Source organism: Citrus clementina, unplaced genomic scaffold (assembly GCF_000493195.1).
Source record: "Citrus clementina cultivar Clemenules unplaced genomic scaffold, Citrus_clementina_v1.0 scaffold_5, whole genome shotgun sequence".
Taxonomy (NCBI): Eukaryota; Viridiplantae; Streptophyta; class Magnoliopsida; order Sapindales; family Rutaceae; genus Citrus; species Citrus x clementina.
The window spans coordinates 38,254,453-38,274,232 of NW_006262201.1; the positions used below are offsets into that span (position 1 = coordinate 38,254,453).

A 19,780-nucleotide genomic window follows, 5' to 3' on the forward strand; every position below is an offset into this window, starting at 1 on the left:
TTTATATAGGGAATTCAAAGAAACTAACTGCAACGCAGTAAAATAATAATAATAATAAAAAGTATTTTTGATTTGGTGCTTATCCGTGACGGAACTTTTATTTTATTTTTTTGGTTAAGGAAAAAGAGAAAATGGGAGGCAATTCTTGTAATGAAACTGTTGCTAACTGACATGAAAACTGAAGGATACGTAGTGGGAAGTGAAAGTGATGCAAAGGATGGGGTTAAAAAATATTAAATTATGAGATAATAGAAACTTAAAATATATTGTGAATTTTTGGAGTTAAAAAATTGGGAATATTAATCTTATTTCTTAAGAGGTGTCCGCCAAAAGAATTAGAATCGGTGGGGGGAAATTTGAGATAAGAAATGTCACGCATTTGGTGCGGGCGCGCGGCTATGTCTGCCGGTAGAAATAAGGTGAGCATTTCAAATATTATTGAAAAAAAAAAAAGAAACTGAAATTATAAATGTGATTACAAATGTGATGGGATTGTCCTATTTTTGTGAATTTAATGGTAATTGGACACATATTTTCTGATGATTGAAACTATGCAGTAATTATCAGGCTCCGTTTAATATAACATTTTTAAATTGAATTTATTTAGGTAGAATTTTATCCAAAATTTTTTTTAGTTATTTGGTTGTCAAGGAAGTTTTTATTAAAAAGTATAAAATTACTTTAATAGATAAAATTTTAAAATTATGTTATAAAAAATTGAAATAAAATTATTAAATAAGTAAAGAATATTTTAGACATTTTAATATTTGAAAAAACTTTTCAACTTCTATTCTCAAAAGCCCGAATTTTTGTTAGTAAAAATAAAATAACTTATTTAATTTTCAAAAACTCTATTAAAAAAACTAAACAATAATAAAAATAAACACTTACAATTGTTAAATAAGTCATACCAAACAGTATAAGTTTTTTTTTTAAATTTTTGCTGATTTTTATACAGTGTCTTGCATTCCAATTTCATTTGGTAGAAATTAATTAACTTGTAAACGCACCATTAATTAGCTTGTCAAGGTTTGTATTAGATAGAAATTGGATGAAAAAAAATTGATAGTTATGCAGAACAATTGATTGAAAAAACTCACCTCCCAGGACGTAGTCGGGTTGGTTGCAATGTAGTTGTAATCTCTACTAAAACCTAGGTTCGATTCTTGGGAATGATAAAGGGTTAAAAAAATTATATTTGAGCTTACTCACCCCCTACCTTTAAAAAAATTAAAAATTAACAATTGGCTGAAAAAACTCAAGAAAGAAAGGTCCGTGGAGCATCAAAAAGTGTAAGAAATTTCCCCATTTTACCGGAGGGAATGTATCAATTGTTTAATTAGCTAGGATCCTATATTCAAAATAAAATAAAATAAAATAAAATAGAGATGCTGTACAGAATATTCTTATCTATTGGCAAGATTGCGGTTTAATAAAGTTGGGGGCAATCATGTCAATTCGTGTAGATATATTTATTTCGATTTTGGAACATCCAGAGGCATGGGTCACGAGTTAAAAGCAAAAAAAAAAGGGGGTTCTAAAATAAAAAAAGAAATGAAAACTTGTAACAGTTAAAATCACACGTGTGATGATGGCATGGCACGGTAGGTAATGTAACGATGATCAGTTACGTGTGACGTGCGTTGATGTGTCCCACTTTCGGCTGACGCATCTATTTACTGACAAACCGACGGATCGTCTGCTTGGAGTTGTAAAGGAAGGTGCCGTGCCATTCCTTACTCGCAAGCAGCAGTTGGAATCCTATGAATTTTGGGTTCCTAAAGTTGGTAACCCGATATTTATATTATATACTTTTTTTCTTTCAATCTATTGTTGAAAATCAAATCTTACTTTAGATATTAGATTGAATTTTTTTTTCTCTTTTACCAACAAAAGAATATGATATATAATATTATTTGAAAGCTCCTACTTGATGCTAAATCCGCATCTTAATGAAGATAGTTTCTAATAAGTGGATCCAAAGTGATATAAAATCATGAGTTTTCATTTTCTTGAAAAAACAACCACAATATTAATTTTTTTATTTTTTATCATTTTATAATTAATTACCAATAACTAACTCCGTCTATATTTTAAATAAAAAAGGACACTTACACATTTAAGATTTGGAGAAATAGTCATATAAATCCCTAAGTTTTCAGTAATGGATATCAGGATATCTTTTTCACTATAATACCATTTGGTTTTATTAACTCAAAAAATTAACTCCAATATTTTATAATAAATAAATGTAAAAATACAAACAGTTTGAAATAATTTTTTTTCAATTTTAAAAATATTTTAATACTTTACAATCTTATATTTTATAACAAATAGGAACATAATATTAAAATAAATAAATAAAAATCTATATTCTTTTCAATATTATGTAAAATAATTCTAATATTATTAATACATGAGATACATTTTATTAATTTTAAAATCTACTTAACCCAAAGATTTATATAAATTTTTGCAATAAGTATATTTTATTAATTTTAAAATCTACTTAACCCAAAGATTTATATAAATTTTTACAATAAGTACAAATACTATTAAAATAATTATAATAATCTATATTTAAAATTTATTTTATATATAAAAAATATTATAATATAGTTAGTCTATTAGACAAATTAAACTATTTAAATTATATTTGCATTATTAAAAAATTTTAAAGTCGATTTTTTTAATTACTATTTACAAAGGATATTATAGTTAAAAGAGGGACTTGGTATCTTTTATTAAAAACTTAAGGATTTACATAGTTTTTTTTTTAAATTTTGGAGGTGTAGGTATTTTTTTTTTCTTAAATAAATGGACACTTTGGTAGGTGATAATTGTCATGTTAAGTGATGGCAATGTGGAATGTCACATCTTCGAAATTTGCTGCTAATCCCTCTCTTGAACCTCGGAATTAAAGGAAGGTAATTACAATTTGTATAAAGAAGCAGCACCTTTCTTATTTGACCCCAGTAGGTTGAAAGGAAAAAAAAGACAAATAAGAAAGAAATTTGTTGAAATTTGTTTGACCAGAAAAAAGAAATGATTCAATTATTGAAATGGTTATGGCAATAACGTGAATATAAAATATGTGCAAGTTGGATAATCAGTATCAAAAACCTAGTAAAAATAATGTTCACGAAAAGTGACTTTTCAATTAGAATATCGATTTAGCTGTTTTTGAGAACACACATGCTAGGAAATAGGAATAGGAATTTATCATGATGAAAGCCAATTTAGAAAGGAACATTTTCCTGAAACATTATAAAAAGGCACCAATTAAACTTTAAAACTTTTGAGAGCACGAAGTAGAGGTCGAAAAATGAGTCTAATTTTTTTCCGCAATTAGAAGATCAAAGAACTTGTCATCGGTAATCAAACTTTGGAATACACTTGAGTGGCAAGACCCATTTGAAAGGTAAGTACGTGATGCAAATTAAATTGATTGTCAAAAATCCCAAAAAAAAATTGCAAAAATCAATTGCATTGGACATGTGTACAAAGTCCTACAGTAAAAAAGAATTGATTACAGTGCATGGATCGATCCATAGCTGCTATACTTTTGTACATTTATCGGTATTCGATAGAGAAATGATATATCATGCATCTATATATATATATATATATATATATATGTACGTATATATTTGTGTGTATTTTTCCCCTTTTTTTTTTCGCTTTCTCCTCAACAACTCAAATTCTGATGCATCAAAATCTAATAGCCAGTTTCCAACCTCCAAGAATTTTTAATTACCCCGCATTGGTTTGGTGGAATGAGAGAGGGAGGTTGTACAGTAAATGGCTGCCCGCACATCACACGCATTGCAAATGCAATGAAGCGATTTTAAAGCATGCAGGATGTGGGTCGCTCGAAAGCTTACTCAGTTTAGACCAATCAAAAGGCTTTTTCTGACATGTCTTGTGACTTGTGGCAAATAGAGGCCTGTTCATTTAACATGTGATCCATAGTATTGAAGTTAGTGTTTAATGTTAGAACGATACAATCAATTACTATACGCATGAGATATGTATTTAGATCTAATATAATCACTAATTGTATGATGAGTTTTTAAAATAAATATACATATATTATAACATGATTTATTTGTTATGCAACTACCATAGTACATCTGACGTATTGTAGAATTTTTCTATTTATGCATACAGTAAAAATGTGCTGACGGTTTTACTTGTTCCATTTATTATATTTTTGTTTTTTCAGATGTTCAATACCTAAGATTTCGCAAAAGAAAAAAACTGTAACTGACTCCACTCAATCATACTTAATTAAGGGAGAGTGAATTCATAAAGATTCGAACTACTGCTCTCACTGAAGAAATGGAGAAATTTACTCCTCTATGTCCTAATACTTTTTTTGTATGTCCTATCTTCCAATATCTGAGATCAATAAAGAGAGACAAGTTATATATATTTTAATGCTAGGTCATTCTACCATACTAATTACAATTCTAGGCCTGGCCGTTTATTAGAAGCTGTTGTGAAATTAATGCTTTAATATTATTTGCAGGTGCCTTTCTCAAACTATCCACAATCTCTTCATAGTTGACATGAGCTTTCTTTATTATTAATGCTAATTGTTCCAATTTTCTAAGCATACATGATTTTATCGAGAAAATACTTAAGTTGAGACTAATCACCAATATTTATAAAGTGGAGGGTCCTGAAGTACAACATCTTCGCTATTTATTCCAAAACAATAGTGCATGTGTCAAAAAGGGGTACCTTTCAGATCCATTGGTATGAATGCCTGTCAATTTTTCTCTAATTCTTGCTTCATCTTATTCTAAATTTTGTCCAACCGTTTCCATTTACTCCACTACTAGGCAAATGCAAAAAGGGATATAATTTTTATGGTTCAATAATAGTGTTGCTTTACCAAGACTAGATCATTCATTGTTATCATTATTAATTTTACTGTTAATCATAATTGGACACGAGACTCTTAAGTAACAATTCAATGTATTATTATGGAGTAATGATATAGCTACAAACTCTTGTATAAATTTATTTTGTACAAATTGATGTGGCGTTAATTCATTAGTTGAATTAAATATCTCTTGACCCACATGATTTATTTATATTATTTTATATTTTCATTCAACCAATGAATTAATAACACATCAGTTTGTACAAGAATTTGTGGTTGTATCATCACTCATTATTATGTATTATGTCAGAATCAAATACAATGGGGAACACTTAAATGTAGATGAGGCTTGAATTAATAAATTCCTTCTTGCTCGTCAAATTAACTTCTTAATTTTTTTGATCACATGACCGGAATCTGGCTCAAGTTTTTGACAAAAGACTTTTAAGTTGGTCCATCGTGTAATTAATTGGTCTCAAAAGTCAAAACTGATCCTGATATTAATTATGACCGAATCAGTCAATTGGAGATCCTGGGTTTGCCTTGTAGTTTCAGTATACGGCTTCCACTGATTGAATGCTGTGGCAGTCTAACTCCGTTATTGGGTACCCATAAATGCGAGGACTCACGATCTATAAGATGATGGATACTTTGATTCATCTTAAAATTTGTATTTAAAATTTAGATCATAATAAATTTTTTGTATTTTATTCTACTTCTTGTGTTAATTCGATAACAGAAAAATGTATTGTTGACGGATAAATGTGATATTTTAATAATTAAATAAACTATTACTTTAATCTATTGAAAGTTATCAAACAATCAAATTTTATATATAAACATGTCAGCTTTATCATTCGACAGTGATTTATTTCATTATTGTTGTAACACTAAAATTAAAATAAGTCACTAAAAATTTTTAGTTATGTGAGTGGGAAAAATAATATCTGATAGAGACGTCATTCTCCTCTAGAACAGAAAGCAGATGAAACTAGTGATTAACCGTGTAACACCTGTTATTTTAGATCCTCATAATTAGTCCCCACCTAATTTACTATTTTCTAAAGCATTGTTACTAGTTGTGAAATGAGTCGGTCCAATTAGAAACCAATAAATGACAGATGTGTATCTGGCTTGTTCTATAGAAACTTGTAAATCAACAGAATTTTGGGTTTGATCAGTTGGTTCAAGCTCGTTTTTGGATCCTTCTGAAAATTAAAATTATTGTCCCCGAAAGGAACATCTAACTTACGTTTTTGCTTTGTCTCTTTCACTCAAGAAATTAATGCAACGTACTTTTGTTCAGTTTTGTTTCTGAAAACACATTCATCTTTGACCACTAATAAAAATTAATCATAGCCTAATCTACACGGTACTTAATTTAATGAAGAACTAACTATATTTATTTTGCTTATACGGAAGAGTACTAAAGAAAGCCAGAATATATATTATTCAGTGTGAAAGTTTGCATGCGCACTTGAACTGAAATCTTAACGAAACAAATTAAACAATTTTATTTTATGCCCAATGTTTCTTTGCAAATATCACAGTTCATCAAGTCTAGAGTAGATCCAACGCAGTCAAACAAACATTATCTTCTGTAGCTTTTCAAGATTGTTTTACTAAGCTTCCAGTTCAAGTCCGTATTGAATGATGAGCAGAAAACAGTTTTGAAACGATTCCATGCCACTGGTGCAAGTTTTCAAGAACATTTGTCATGTCCCTATAAATTGCTTCATTGTTTTCATGTTCTCTTGCTGCTCCAAATGCACACGAAACTTTAGAAATGAGAATGTCAAAGAAAATCCATTATCATTATGATCATGAGAGAAATTATTGGGCGTAGTGTTTTCATGGGGACCAATTTCTTTAAGGACATGTACAGCATATATCATAAATGAGGGCTGTATCTGCGGCTTGAAAAGGCTATATACATTGCCCTCAAGGGAAGGACTCTTCTTATTCAAAGTGCTTCGCGGTTGAAAGTGCTTCACATTATTGTAAGGATTGCTTAGAAAAGGTTTGGCCACATATGGAAACCTCGAGCATTTATAATCGAAATAGCGGATAGCTAGGGACAATATTCATGGCCAAAAACATCCCAATTATTTAATATAATATGCTCTCAGAAGTAGGAATCCAATTTGTGGACGCAAGTTCATACAGCATTAATGATTTTTTCGAGCATTTTTCTTTATAATTGATCATTCTTCTATTTGGCATTTTGAGTGACCTGTGAGCCAGGTAATTCTGCAATAAAGGATTTCAAATATGTAGCCAAACTTGTTTTCTCTTCTACCCGAAGGAGTATTTTGTTCATGAATTTTGATTTGTGATGAGAATAAAAAAAAGCGGCACATGTGGGAACTTTTGAAATTGGTGTGATTTTGACTATCACTCCATTTTGAATATAAAATTAGTATATAACAGGTACATTAAGGGCCAATATGGTAATACTGTAACTTTTACAATAGTAGTTGCTAGCTATATTGTAAAAATAATCAGTTATGCATATATACAAAAAAAAAATAGTTATAAACAAATTAATTAAACGTTTGGTAAAAAAAAATTTTTAGAAGTACTGTGAGTTTTAAAAATAGCTGTATGTATTTGGTAAATCTTATAGTTAAACTGTTATAAGAATATAAATGATTAAATTAGATATAATATTAAATAAAATTTATTAACACATTTGTAAACATGTATATAAATTATTTTTTTATTGCATATATAATAATTGATAACTAAAATAAATATTATACAGTATTTTTTTCTCAAATATAATTGGTAATAATAATAATAGTCTCTTTAAAGTTAATGATTTTATTTCGTAATTACTAAAGATAATTTGAGAGTTTTATAATATATATATATATGAAATTATATTAAGTATAAAATTGATTTTCAAAATTAGATTTTGAAAAACCACTCCATTTTAACTTCTCAAAGTCCATTATAAGATATGGTGATTTTATCAAAAATGATTTTAAAAAAATTACTGAACATTAAAATTAACCTTTAACTTTTTAAAATCACTTTTGAATTCCTAGATGGGCCCTAAGAATATTTAAAATAAAAAAATACGTACAAGAATTTGATTTGTTTGTATATTATTGTTCTATATCATATTCGATCATAATTCGTTTAATTTTGAAGTAATCCAACTCAATTTATAAAAACATAGTAAATGGGATTGAGTTGTATATCAGAATAGGTTAATCGAACCAACAAGCGCGTAGATCAACTGGCATGGGGTTGTTCTAACTTAACCAAGGTCCTCGGTTCGAGGCTTGGGAATACAGTTGCGTTATATACTTGTTGGGAGAGATTTGCGGCCCTAGTGGTCCTACCTGGCTCGAATCTGGATTAGTCGGGACCCAATATGGTCTTCGGATAACAGATGGTTTAATACACCGAAAAAAAAAGAATAGGTTAATCGAGTAAATGACATATACTAAGTTTTGTAAATTTGTTTGTATGGTATTGTTCTAGATTCTATATCATGAATTTTCCTTTTTTTTGTCTATTTAATATGCTAAGCTGGAGGAGGACGGCCTTATAGTGACTGGAGATGAAGAGGAAGATAATGGGGTTTTTAGGATTGACTCACGTTACTGCCTGGTGGGGAGGTTATTAACTGATAAGGTGATTAATTTTGGTGCCATGAAAAATACTATGGCGGCATTGTGGCGGTCGGGCAAGGGTGTTTGCATCAAAGATTTGTCTCCTACATTATTTTTATTTCAATTTTTTCATGAAATTGATATCAAGAGGGTCTTAGATTCTGGAACTTGGACTTTTGATCAGCACATCCTTCTCGTTCATAGACTGGAAGCGGCCCCAACAAGTCCTTTTATTCCATACTACTTTTTAAGTCCAAGCTTACAATATACCAATAGGTTTCTAATCGGAGAAAGTCTTGCAAAGTATTAGAACTTCTATTGGATCTTTTCTAGAATCAGATGAAAACAATTTTAAAGGTGTTTGGCAAAATTATATGCGGTTGCGAGTGTCAATTGATGTCAGGAAACCTCTAAAACGCCGAATGCGTATGAAGCGAGCAGGAGGGGAATGGATTTGGGTGGACTTAAAGTATGAACGGCTCAACACTTTTTGTTTTATTTGTGGCCTCCTCGGTCATACTGAGCGTAATTGCCCTTCGTTATATGAAAATGTAGACGGTCAAGTCATTAAACCTTATGGTCCCTGGATGAAAGCTCCTATTAGGAAAGACCTGATGAATTCCGACGAGCGTTGGTTGAGAAATGAGCCACCGGAGATGGAGGCAAGTAAATTTGGTAATAGCTCAAAATATGGGAGTGTTATGATTATGGACGTGAATATGGCCACTAAATCCGTGCATGATGACAGGGAATCGCGTGGCAAAAATACTGCAGATGGGAATGTGCCAATGCATAAGGAAAGCCCAATTTTCCCCATAATTAATAGTCAAATGGGTTTTAATGGGCAAGATTTTGGAGATTCAGCCAATATCATGGCTCTACTCAAGGAAAATGAAGCTGAATATGATTCTGCATTAATTGTTTCGGATACCAAGCGAAGGAGATCACAATTTAGGCAGCAAAGTTCAGTGGGCTGTGATGACTCTAGTAATAGTAATATGATGGAGATTACAACCAGCCCAAAAAATGGATCAGCGGTAGGACCTGTGAATCAGGCCCACCGAGAGTAATGAGTTGCTTAAGCTGGAACTGTTGTGGGTTGGGCCACCCACGCACAGTTCAAGTTCTTGTAGACTTGGCCAAAACAAAAAAACCCGATTTTATTTTTCTAATGGAAACATTATGTCATAGAAATAAATTAGAGTGGATAAAAATTAAGCTGGGATATGTTGGTTTATTTGTTGTTGAGAAGGTGGGCCGGAGTGGAGGGCTAACTTTCTTTTGGAAGCCCAATTACAGAGTTAATATTCTTAAGTTTGGTAGAACTTTTGTTGACTTGGCTGTTGAAAACATGGAGGGGGAAAAATGGAGACTCACCGGCTTCTATGGCTTTCCGGAGTCAAACCGCCGACGGGATTCGTGGAATTTGCTGCGGACCTTGGCTTTAGCTTCCTCGTTACCATGAGTTTGCTTAGGCGACTTCAACGATCTGCTTTACTCAAGTGAAAAACGTGGGAAGCATGCTCATCTTAGCTGGAAGTTACAGGGCTTTCAAGCTGCTGTTTCGGACTCGGGGCTTCAAGATTTGGGCATGGAGGGTTATCCATTCACATGGGAAAGGTGAAGGGGTACTATGGACTGTGCTTTTGCTTCAATATCTTGGATTCATTTATTTCTGCGAGCTAAGGTACACAATTTAGAAGCTTCCTGTTCAGACCATCTTTCCATTTTTCTTAAGCCTGCCCCTTTGGTTTTTCACTCATGGATTATGAGATTTCAGTTTGAAAATGCTTGGCTCTGTGAGCCCGATTGTATGGAAGTTGTGAAGGATAGCTGGCTTTCTTCTGTTGAAATATCTATTCAATCCAAGATTGCTAAATGTGGCTCTGATTTGTTTCAGTGGGGTGATAATCTCTCTCGTGAATTTCGTAATCGAATTATGGAGTGTAAAAGGAGGATGAGTCTTTTACGGGGTAAGCGGGATGATGGTAGTATGACTCAATTTACAGAAGCTCGGTCCATGTATAATGAATTGCTGCACAGCCATGAAGTTTACTGGAAACAGAAATCGAAATTACTTTGGCTTAAGGAGGGCGATATGAACTCCAAGTACTTTCATGTTATATCTTCGACAAGAAAGAGAGTGAATACGATTGGAAAGCTCCGAAATGGTCAGGGACAATAGTGCACTCGTCCAGAGGAAGTAAATGAGATAATTACTGAGTATTTCACTAATATTTTTATCTCTGATAGAGGTTTCTGTCCTGAAGTTCTTTAGTGTGTCAACCCAAAGATATCAACCGCTCAGAATCACTCACTTCTGGAATTGTTTACTACTACGGATGTCCAATAAGCCATCTTCAGTATGCATCCTGATAAATCGCCAGGCTCGGATGGTATGAACCCTGTTTTTCTCCAAAAATCCTGGTCTATTGTTGGTGATGATGTCTTATCTGCTTGTTTAGACTTTATTCATAATTGTGCATTCCCCACTGGCTTGAATGACACTAGTGTTGTTTTGATTCCTAAAAAGTCCAATCCTGAGTATGTTATTGATTTGAGACCGATAGCATTGTGTAATGTTATTTATAAAATCATTGCTAAGATGCTTGTTAATCGACTCAAAGGGATTTTGGGGTCTGTTATTTCAGATTCACATAGTGCTTTCGTCCCGGGTAGAGCCATAACTGATAATATTATGATCTCTACTGAGATTATGCATTACTTAAAGCGGAAAAAGCAAGGTAGGGATGAGGTAGCAGCTCTAAAAATAGATATGTCTAAGGCTTATCATATAATCGAATAGCCTTTTCTTAAATTGATCATGCTCAAGTTAGGGTTTGCTGCTGATTTTGTTAACTTGATTATGTTGTGTGTAACTACTATTACTTATAAAATTGTGAGAGATGTGATGGAAATAGGTCCTATTGTACCTAGTCGTGGTCTAAGACAATGCGACCCTTTATCACAATACCTATTTATTATTTATGCAGAGGGGTTTAGTTTGTTAATACATCATTACGAGAAGGCAAGTTTTTTGCATAAGGGCTGGAGTAGCTAGAGGTGCTCCTTATATCTCGTACCTTTTTTTTGTAGATGATTGCCTCTTATTTTTCAAAACTAGTATCCAAGAAGCTCACTTAATGAAGAATATCTTGGCTATGTATGGGACTGTGTCGGGTCAAAGAGTTAATTTTCATAAATCTGTTATCGCCTTTAGCCGCAATGTGAAAGAAGAAGTTGCGCAACAAGTATGCGATTTGCTTGGGGTCCAGTCAACTACTGACTATGGTACTTATTTGGGCTTGCCTTCCTCTATAGGTCGAAGTAAGTCTGCTGTTTTCCGCTACATTAAGGATAGAGTTTGGAAGCGCCTACAGGGCTGGAGTCAAAAGCTATTATCTAGAGCTGGCGAGGAGATTTTGTTCAAGACAGTGGTACAAGCCATGCCCAATTATGCCATGAGCGTGTACATGCTTCCTCTTGAGCTTTGTCGGGATATTAAGAAGATGATGAACTCTTTTTGGTGGGGTAATAAAGGTACGAGCAGCAAGGGTATCATTTGGATGAGATGGGAAAGGTTTTGCAAGCCTAAAACTCATGGGGGACTTGGTTTTAAGAAATTGCATCAGTTCAACATATCAATGCTTGGCAAACAAGGTTGGCGGTTTTTAACTAATCTGAATTCTCTTGTGGCTCGCTTATTTAAAGCTCGATACTTTCCTAAAACCTCTTTTCTTGAGGCTTCTTTGGGCAGTAACCCCAGCTATGTTTGGAGGTCTATTTTGGCAGCTCATAAGGCTATCTCACTGGTAGTCGCATTCGGATTGGAGGGGGCCATGAAACAGTCATTGGCCATGCCATCTGGCTTCCGGACCAAGATAATGGCTTTATAACCTCTTCACTGCCCACATACCTTTCTAATGCCACAGTAGACAGCCTTATGGTGCCTAATCTTCGTTGCTGGGATTTTGATATGGTGGCTGACATTTTCAATTGTAGATATCGTGATATAATCTTACAAATTCCTCTTGGCTCTCGGATTGTCGAAGATGGTTGGTATTGGTTACCAAATTCAAAGGGACAGTATACAGTTCGAAGTTACAAGATGTTGGTGAATCTGCCCATTCCTCCTAACAGCAGTGTATGGCGAAATCTGTGGCAGCTTCCAGTTCCTGCAAAAGTTAAAAATTTGCTTTGGCATGTTATGGCCAATGTTATCCCCACTGTTGATAATCTTGTGCAGCGCCAAGTTGAGGTACACCTTTTATGCCCTATATGTAATGTTTCCAATGAAACTATCTACCATGTGTTGCTTGAGTGTCCTTTTGCTAAATCTTGCTAGTTAGCATCTGCTGTTGGTTTTATTGGGAATTTTGTGAATGTTGGGGAATGGCTGGAGACTCTCTTTACTCACTGTAGTAAAGATGATTGCAGCTTAGCTGCTATGATTTGCTGGGGAATCTGGTTGAATAGAAATAACAGAGTCTGGAGTAGAGATGGAAAAATAACCCGGACCCGGACGAACCCGGATAATCGGGGCCGGGTTGAACCCGTACCAAAATATAAAAAAATCTGGGTCCGGAATAAATTTTAATAACCCGGATATATTCATATCCGGGTCCGGGTTTAGGTTAACCCGGACCCGGATATCTAATTTTAATATTATTTTTTAATTAATTTTATTGATTAATCTAGATGTGTTATTGCTTGGAAATGTATTAATTTTTTAATTTTAGAATTTTAGAAATTGATATTGATTCATTGATCCGGGTTCAAAACCCGGAATCCGGAAACCCGGATTTTTCCGAGTTGAACCCGGACCCGGGTGAAAAAATCCGAGTCCGGGAAAAGAAAATAGTATCCGGGTCCGGATCCGGAAAGGCTAAACCCGGACCCGGACCCGGATTTTGCCATCCCTAGTCTGGAGGAATATCAATAGAAGGGTTAGTACTCTTCTCAATTTAGCAGGTCATAATTTATTCCAGTGGCAGCAAATTCGTAAGAATCCTTACTTCTCTCACTCTTTTGTGGCAAATGATCATGGTTCGGTTTGCTGGAAACGACCTCAGGATGGATGATTTAAGTGTAATGTTGATGCTGCCATCTCTCGACACAGAGGAACCATCAGCTTTGGGGCTGTTATCTGCTCCTCACAGGGTGATTTTATGCAGCTAAAAGTGCTTCCCTTCCTGGTACATTTGCATCTTGTGAGGCAGAGGGAATCAGCATGCGAGAAGCTCTCAGTTGGCTCATGCATCTTCCAGTTCGGCCAATTGTTGTTGAGATTGATAGCTTACAAGTGTTTAATGCTTTACATGACAGTGTTACTTATTCTAATGGTTTTGGTACTATAATTGCTAATTATAGAGCTTTAGCTCAATCTTTAGGAGAGTTTGTTTTCTTTTTTGTTCGTCCATCTGCGAATACCGCTGCCCATATTGTTGCTAGGGTGAGGGGTCTTTGTCAGGTCTGGGAGAATGGAGGCATGTTCCACCTCCCTGGTTGATTAATTGTCTTGGTTGATTTATAAAATTTACCTTTCTTCAAAAAAAAATATATATATGCTAAACTATTTATGCACGGCAGGTTTTTGTAACATTAGTCGTTGAACATAATCAAATTGTTAAGGAGAAGCATCCTTTCATAAAGCCAAGAACCGATCAAATTAATAGTGGACCAATTATAATCTTATCAATTCGAAAGTTCAGTGGGTGGAAAGTCTACGTTATTCTGGATAACAGAGATCTGTCCAGTTTTGCATTATTATTTTCCGGAGAGAATAATTTATTATCGTCAGAAAAGATCAATAGAATTGTGAATTTATTGAACTCTCGAAGGATTAAACATCCTAATTAGAGAAGGTATATATGTTATGCTTTAACCAACATAAAGATTTCAATAATTATGTGATCTTCTTTCTTCCCCCCCTTTCCAGCCTTAATTCCATTAGAACATTCGATACAGATGACCCAACTCAAAAAGTACAAGCGATTCTTGTTTTTTCTTTTGTTCTCTCTGATTGATCTAAAATATTTAAGGAACTTATTTTGATTAATTTGGAATGCGTTCCTCCAGTATCAAGATTCGTCAAATAGCTATCTCCTATCTGGTTTCCCCACTTTAATTTTTTAATTTAGTGGAAGAGGGGGAAAAAAAAAGCATCCACGGCTGAGCCGGCCGGATTTGCCTATTATAAAAACCCTTTTCCTTGAGGTCTCATCATTTTTGGATGAATCCAATATTGGTTTCAACATGCATGATTTAGACAGTTGTTGATGTTTATCGATCTGTATACTGTTCGATTCAATACATGTAACCAAATCCTAATACCCACGTAAATGAAGAAGCAAAAGAGAGAAGAATTAATAATATATAGTTTTGCCGGACTTCTAGATCATACAAAGAACTGAGCCCTTTTATGAGTTTATCAGCTGGCAGGTATACATCGCCCATAAGACTGATAAGTGTGAGACAAATTTGCCAAACTTTACTGGCAAAAACTTTTGCTTCTTCTCGTTTGTTCTACACTGCTTCTATTTTGATCATTCACCGAAAGCAAGTTGGCGTATTTTGTCATAACACATGCCAGGCATGGCTTATAATTTTTATTTTAATTTATGGGACCAAAGCTGCCTTATTAGATTGCCGCCCATCTTACCAAAACAAGTAATTGATTCACTTTTCAAAAGATTTTGGAGTCTTCAACTGTATATCAATCCCAATAATCTTTCTCTGATGATGACCACGCATAACGAAAATTAAATTACTTTTTTTAAAAAAAATTGTATACTTAGTTAATGCATAACTTCAAATTCTTATAAATAGTAGTACAAGGCAATTTTTTTTTAAAATTTTGTTAATGCAACGTAACATTTTATGCATTAGAATCTTTAAATTCATATTTTAAATAGTACAGACTAATGCACTTGAGAATTTTTTGCAAACACATATTTTACGTATCAAAACAATTATTGTCAATAATAAGACGAAACAAATTATTATTATTTTGTTAACGCAATATGACATCTCAAGTATCAGCATGTCTTAAAGTTGTATTATAAAATATGCTGGTGAATGCATCAAAGAATTGCTATATATGATCGTATCAATTGACTGCCTTTTAACTTACTAGATTGCTTAAATCGAACACAAAACAAATGAGAAATAAATACAAGCAAGCGAAACAGGAATCACATAAACTATTATATAGGTAGCCATATCTTGGTTTCATAGGCCATTTTCGTCTATCTCATTCTTGAGTGCTCCATATATTTTTTGGTCTGTGCTTTTCAATATCTTATTAAAAACCCACCATTCACTCAAAATATTCCTGGAATGTGATTGATTGATTGATTCTGAAATTTACGGCGCCTGAAAGAAGGAGAAGCTCCAGCTTTTGTCCAAATTTTGTTAAGTCATTTACTTGGACTTGAAGATTGTGGTCAAGACAAAACACAAGTCCTGCATCAGTTTTTTGCATAATTGCATAAAACGTTTTGTCTTTCACGCAAACAATTTGTATACTCCCAAATTTACAAATTTTCTAATTCAAAGCTTGTACCAATTGTTCAGGCAAACAAATACAAGAAGGAGGAGCTTTCAAGTAACAGGTGAAAGCCAAGTCCATCAATTCAAATACGGCCCAATTTACAATCTAGCCCGGAACATAAAATATATGTGGCGTAATATTTCACTGCCCTTTGAATTTGAACACTCGGAAACAATTTTTCTTTTGATTCAATAGCCAGCAGGGAAGAGGCATCTTTACACTTGAATAATTGACAAGCAAAACTGATTTTTATATTGAATATTTTCTATCAGTCATATGTTATAAGAACAATTCTATTACGAGTGTGATACCATCCATAGGTATGCAGCTTTTCTGCTGATAATAACATTCACTATCAAAAGGCCAAATGAATCGGAACCAACCAACACACTAAATCAAAAACCAAATTGATATGCTTCGTTTCCAAAAATAGTCATTTTGCATTTTCAACATCCCATCACGGGAAAATCAACACAAAAATAAAATTAAAATAGTACTTTTGATATTAAGAAACTACTTCATCATCTCTAACCATTTAATTTGAAGGTCGTGATCCTTAAGTGCAACAAACATCTCCCTATTTTCTTTTTCGAGAAAAAGTTTAGTGGCTACCCAGAAAAGCTCACTTCCTGTCCCGATTCCAGGCATGCTACGCAACATATCCATAACTTTTGCAATGCTATAACTACAGTCATCGTTTCTGGCCAATATAATTGACCTTTTCTCTATGGCATCACAGATGCGACCCAATTGTGTATACAATTTAGCTGCAGCTTCATCTCTCGCCCGAATTGTATTTTTTCTTTTTTCTTGCTTTCTCTCGTCTAGGAGGAGCCAAAACAAGTAGAACCTTCAGCGCTGATGTCCATATTCTCCTCCTGACCATACATTCTGTTTAAGTATCAAGCAGAGCTCGTTCCTTAGTCCTTCTCCTACAGCAAGAACATCTTGAACAAAGTATGTATGCTGGGCTGGTTCAACATGTTTCAAGCCTTTTCAACACATTCTTTTTGTTACATAAATCTATCCTATTATCAAATGAGTACCTACAACACATACAAAAGTATAATATCCTGGAAATTTAATGTTAAAACTGATATTTAAATTAGTTGTTTTTCTAAAAAAACAAAGATTGCTAAGAACAGAGAGATTATGTCAATGAAGGGAATCTTTTACATTGCTCAAGTGGAATTAATAAGGAAAATGGTAAACAAACAAAGGAATGAATGAAGGACGACAGAAACGGCAGTCAATGCTACCGTTTCACGCGTTCCTTTTTCTTTTTTGTGGGGCCCACAAATACCTTATGATATCAAACTTGATTCACTCGTTCTCCAACACTCACTTCGTAATGGGAAAGAGAAAGTTACCAACTATCTGGCTACAATTTCATTAGTATTGTTGGCGTTGTCTTTGGCACCAAATTTAGATCTTCATGATAATGGCCACTGGTTTTATTTCATTTTTCTTCTATAAATATAAATGCAAATATGAGTTCACTTGGTTTGATTTCGTCGGGTTTGGGAGATAATGATGTTTTAATGTTTTCTTTTCATTATTTAGTATTTTCTTTTCATTATTTTAATTTTTTAAATAAAAAAAGGAACAAAAGTAGGATCTATAAAAATGGTAGCACCCGCTGCCATTTATGTCGTCCTTCTTTCGTTCATTTGTTTGTTTAGCACTACTAAATTAATAAATCATGAGATTGAAATTTTTAAAAGAAAAATTTCTTGTAGAGTTATTAGATTATTAGTCTGTGGAAGATACTTAACTTTGCTCGCTCGTTGAATATATTAATCATTTGAAAAAAGACCCAATATATCAAACATTTTCTTTCTAAGATTTTATATATGTATGTATGTATGTATGTATAACAATTGGGCATCAATAATATAATAAAAAAATGAAAGAGAGAATGACGAAACTTACCGATGAAAGATGAGTACAATGTCAAAGTCCTCTGTTCCGTAAAGCTAGCTATAGATTAAATAGATAGTTGACGGGCTTTATCGTGGGGAGTAAGGGTAATACTCGAATTAGAAAAATAACTTTAGGCTATTTTTGTCAATTCCTAATTTTCTGAAGTAGAAGTGAGTCCAAGACTGAACCACTGGCAATGGAAAAAACAACACAACACCGCGCAGGCAGATGACTTGATGATATCTATTTTAATGCGGCAAAATTTCAGTAACATGAGAAATCAGAATGACACATTTGCCCGACATCCAATCGCATATTACAAAAATCCCTCATCACAAAAACTATCTGAAACAACACTCAGAATTGAATGTACGATTACAACAAAGCAAGACTGCAAATCAACCAACTTGGTCCTACATCATCAGAAAACACCTCACTCAAAATGCACCAAAAGACGCTCTTGTTATTTACAACCAAATTCGCCGTAAAGGACAATACATTTTAGGCCTGGTCCCTTTAATTTTCAAGGCTTGTACGTCTCTGTCAAGCATTAGCGACGGCAAAGCTTTGCACGCCGAGGCTGTCAAGTCTGGTGCAGATACTGAAGTCATGATTGGAACTTCATTGGTTAACATGTACGCAAAATGCGGCGATATATTAGCTTCCCGTAATGTGTTTGATGAAATGCCTGACAGAAATGTGGTTACGTGGAATGCTATGATCGGTGGGTATTTGAAACATGGGAATACAGATTCTGCATTTGGGTTATTTGCTCAGATGTTGGAAAGAACAGAAGTAACTTGGATAGAGATGATTGATGGGCTTGCAAGGAGTGGGGATACGGTTAAAGCTAGAATCTTGTTTGACAAGGTACCGGTAGAGTTGAAGAACGTGGTCACTTGGACTGTTATGATTGATGGGTATGCGAGTAGTGGGGAGATGGAGGCTGCCAGAGAACTTTTTGAGGTGATGCCACAAAGGAATTGCTACGTGTGGTCATCCATGATTTCGGGTTATTTCAATAGAGGCGATGTAAAGGAAGCTCAGGCCATGTTTAATCGGATTCCAGTCAGGAATTTGGTGAATTGGAATTCATTGATTTCTGGGTTAGCACAAAACGGGTTCTTTGAGGAGGCATTGGAAGTTTTTTGGAAAATGCAAGGTGAGAGGATTGAGCCGGATGAAGTCACTTTTGCAAGTATTTTATCAGCATGTGCTCATTTGGGGTGGTTGGATACCGGTAAAGAAATTCACAGTATGATTGATAAGAAGATGATAAAGCTTAATCAGTTTGTTTTGAATGCTTTGGTTGATATGTATGCGAAGTGTGGGGATTTAGCCAATGCAAGATCCATTTTTGAAGAAATGGTGCACAGGAACGTTGTCTGTTGGAACTCTCTGATCTCAGGTTTTGCCACTCATGGACACTGCAAAGAGGCCCTTGAGTTTTTCAGTAGAATGGAGATCACAAATGAGATGCCTGATAAGATCACATTTTTGTCTGTTCTTTCAGCTTGTGCACATGGGGGTTTCGTTGATGAAGGCTTGGAAATTTTCTCCAAGATGGAGAATTATGGCTTGGCACCAGGCATCCAGCATTATGGGTGCTTAGTTGATCTCCTGGGACGTGCAGGACGATTAAAAGATGCTTACAATTTGATCAAAACAATGCCAATGAAGCCAAATGATGCAGTTTGGGGGGCACTGCTTGGAGCTTGTCGGATTCATGCAGACACAGATATGGTAGAACAGATTATGGAAGAGCTGAGCGCATTATATATTCTTTTTTTT

The 19,780-nt window shown here is 34.1% G+C and overlaps 2 protein-coding genes across 2 annotated transcripts in view; both read left to right on the plus strand.

Annotated features, from left to right (window-relative positions):
* Positions 1–10,147: 10,147 nt before the first annotated feature.
* LOC112098203 lies at positions 10,148–10,699 on the plus strand. The gene has a single exon (XM_024183849.1). It carries the CDS (start codon positions 10,148–10,150, stop codon positions 10,697–10,699), a length of 552 nt encoding a protein of 183 aa, XP_024039617.1.
* A 7,473-nt stretch (positions 10,700–18,172) lies between these two features.
* LOC18043102 (pentatricopeptide repeat-containing protein At3g21470) overlaps positions 18,173–19,780 on the plus strand; it is a 2,014-nt gene continuing 406 nt past the window's right edge. Inside the window, exon 1 of the mRNA XM_006434298.2 lies at positions 18,173–19,777. Coding sequence (XP_006434361.2) covers positions 18,275–19,777 — 1,503 coding nt within the window. The 5' untranslated portion in view covers positions 18,173–18,274. The remainder of the gene's footprint in view (positions 19,778–19,780) is intronic.

Bases quoted from the DNA above. Each gene is read 5' to 3' on its own strand.
- LOC112098203 (XM_024183849.1), top strand. From the start codon at position 10,148: ATGGACTGTGCTTTTGCTTCAATATCTTGGATTCATTTATTTCTGCGA.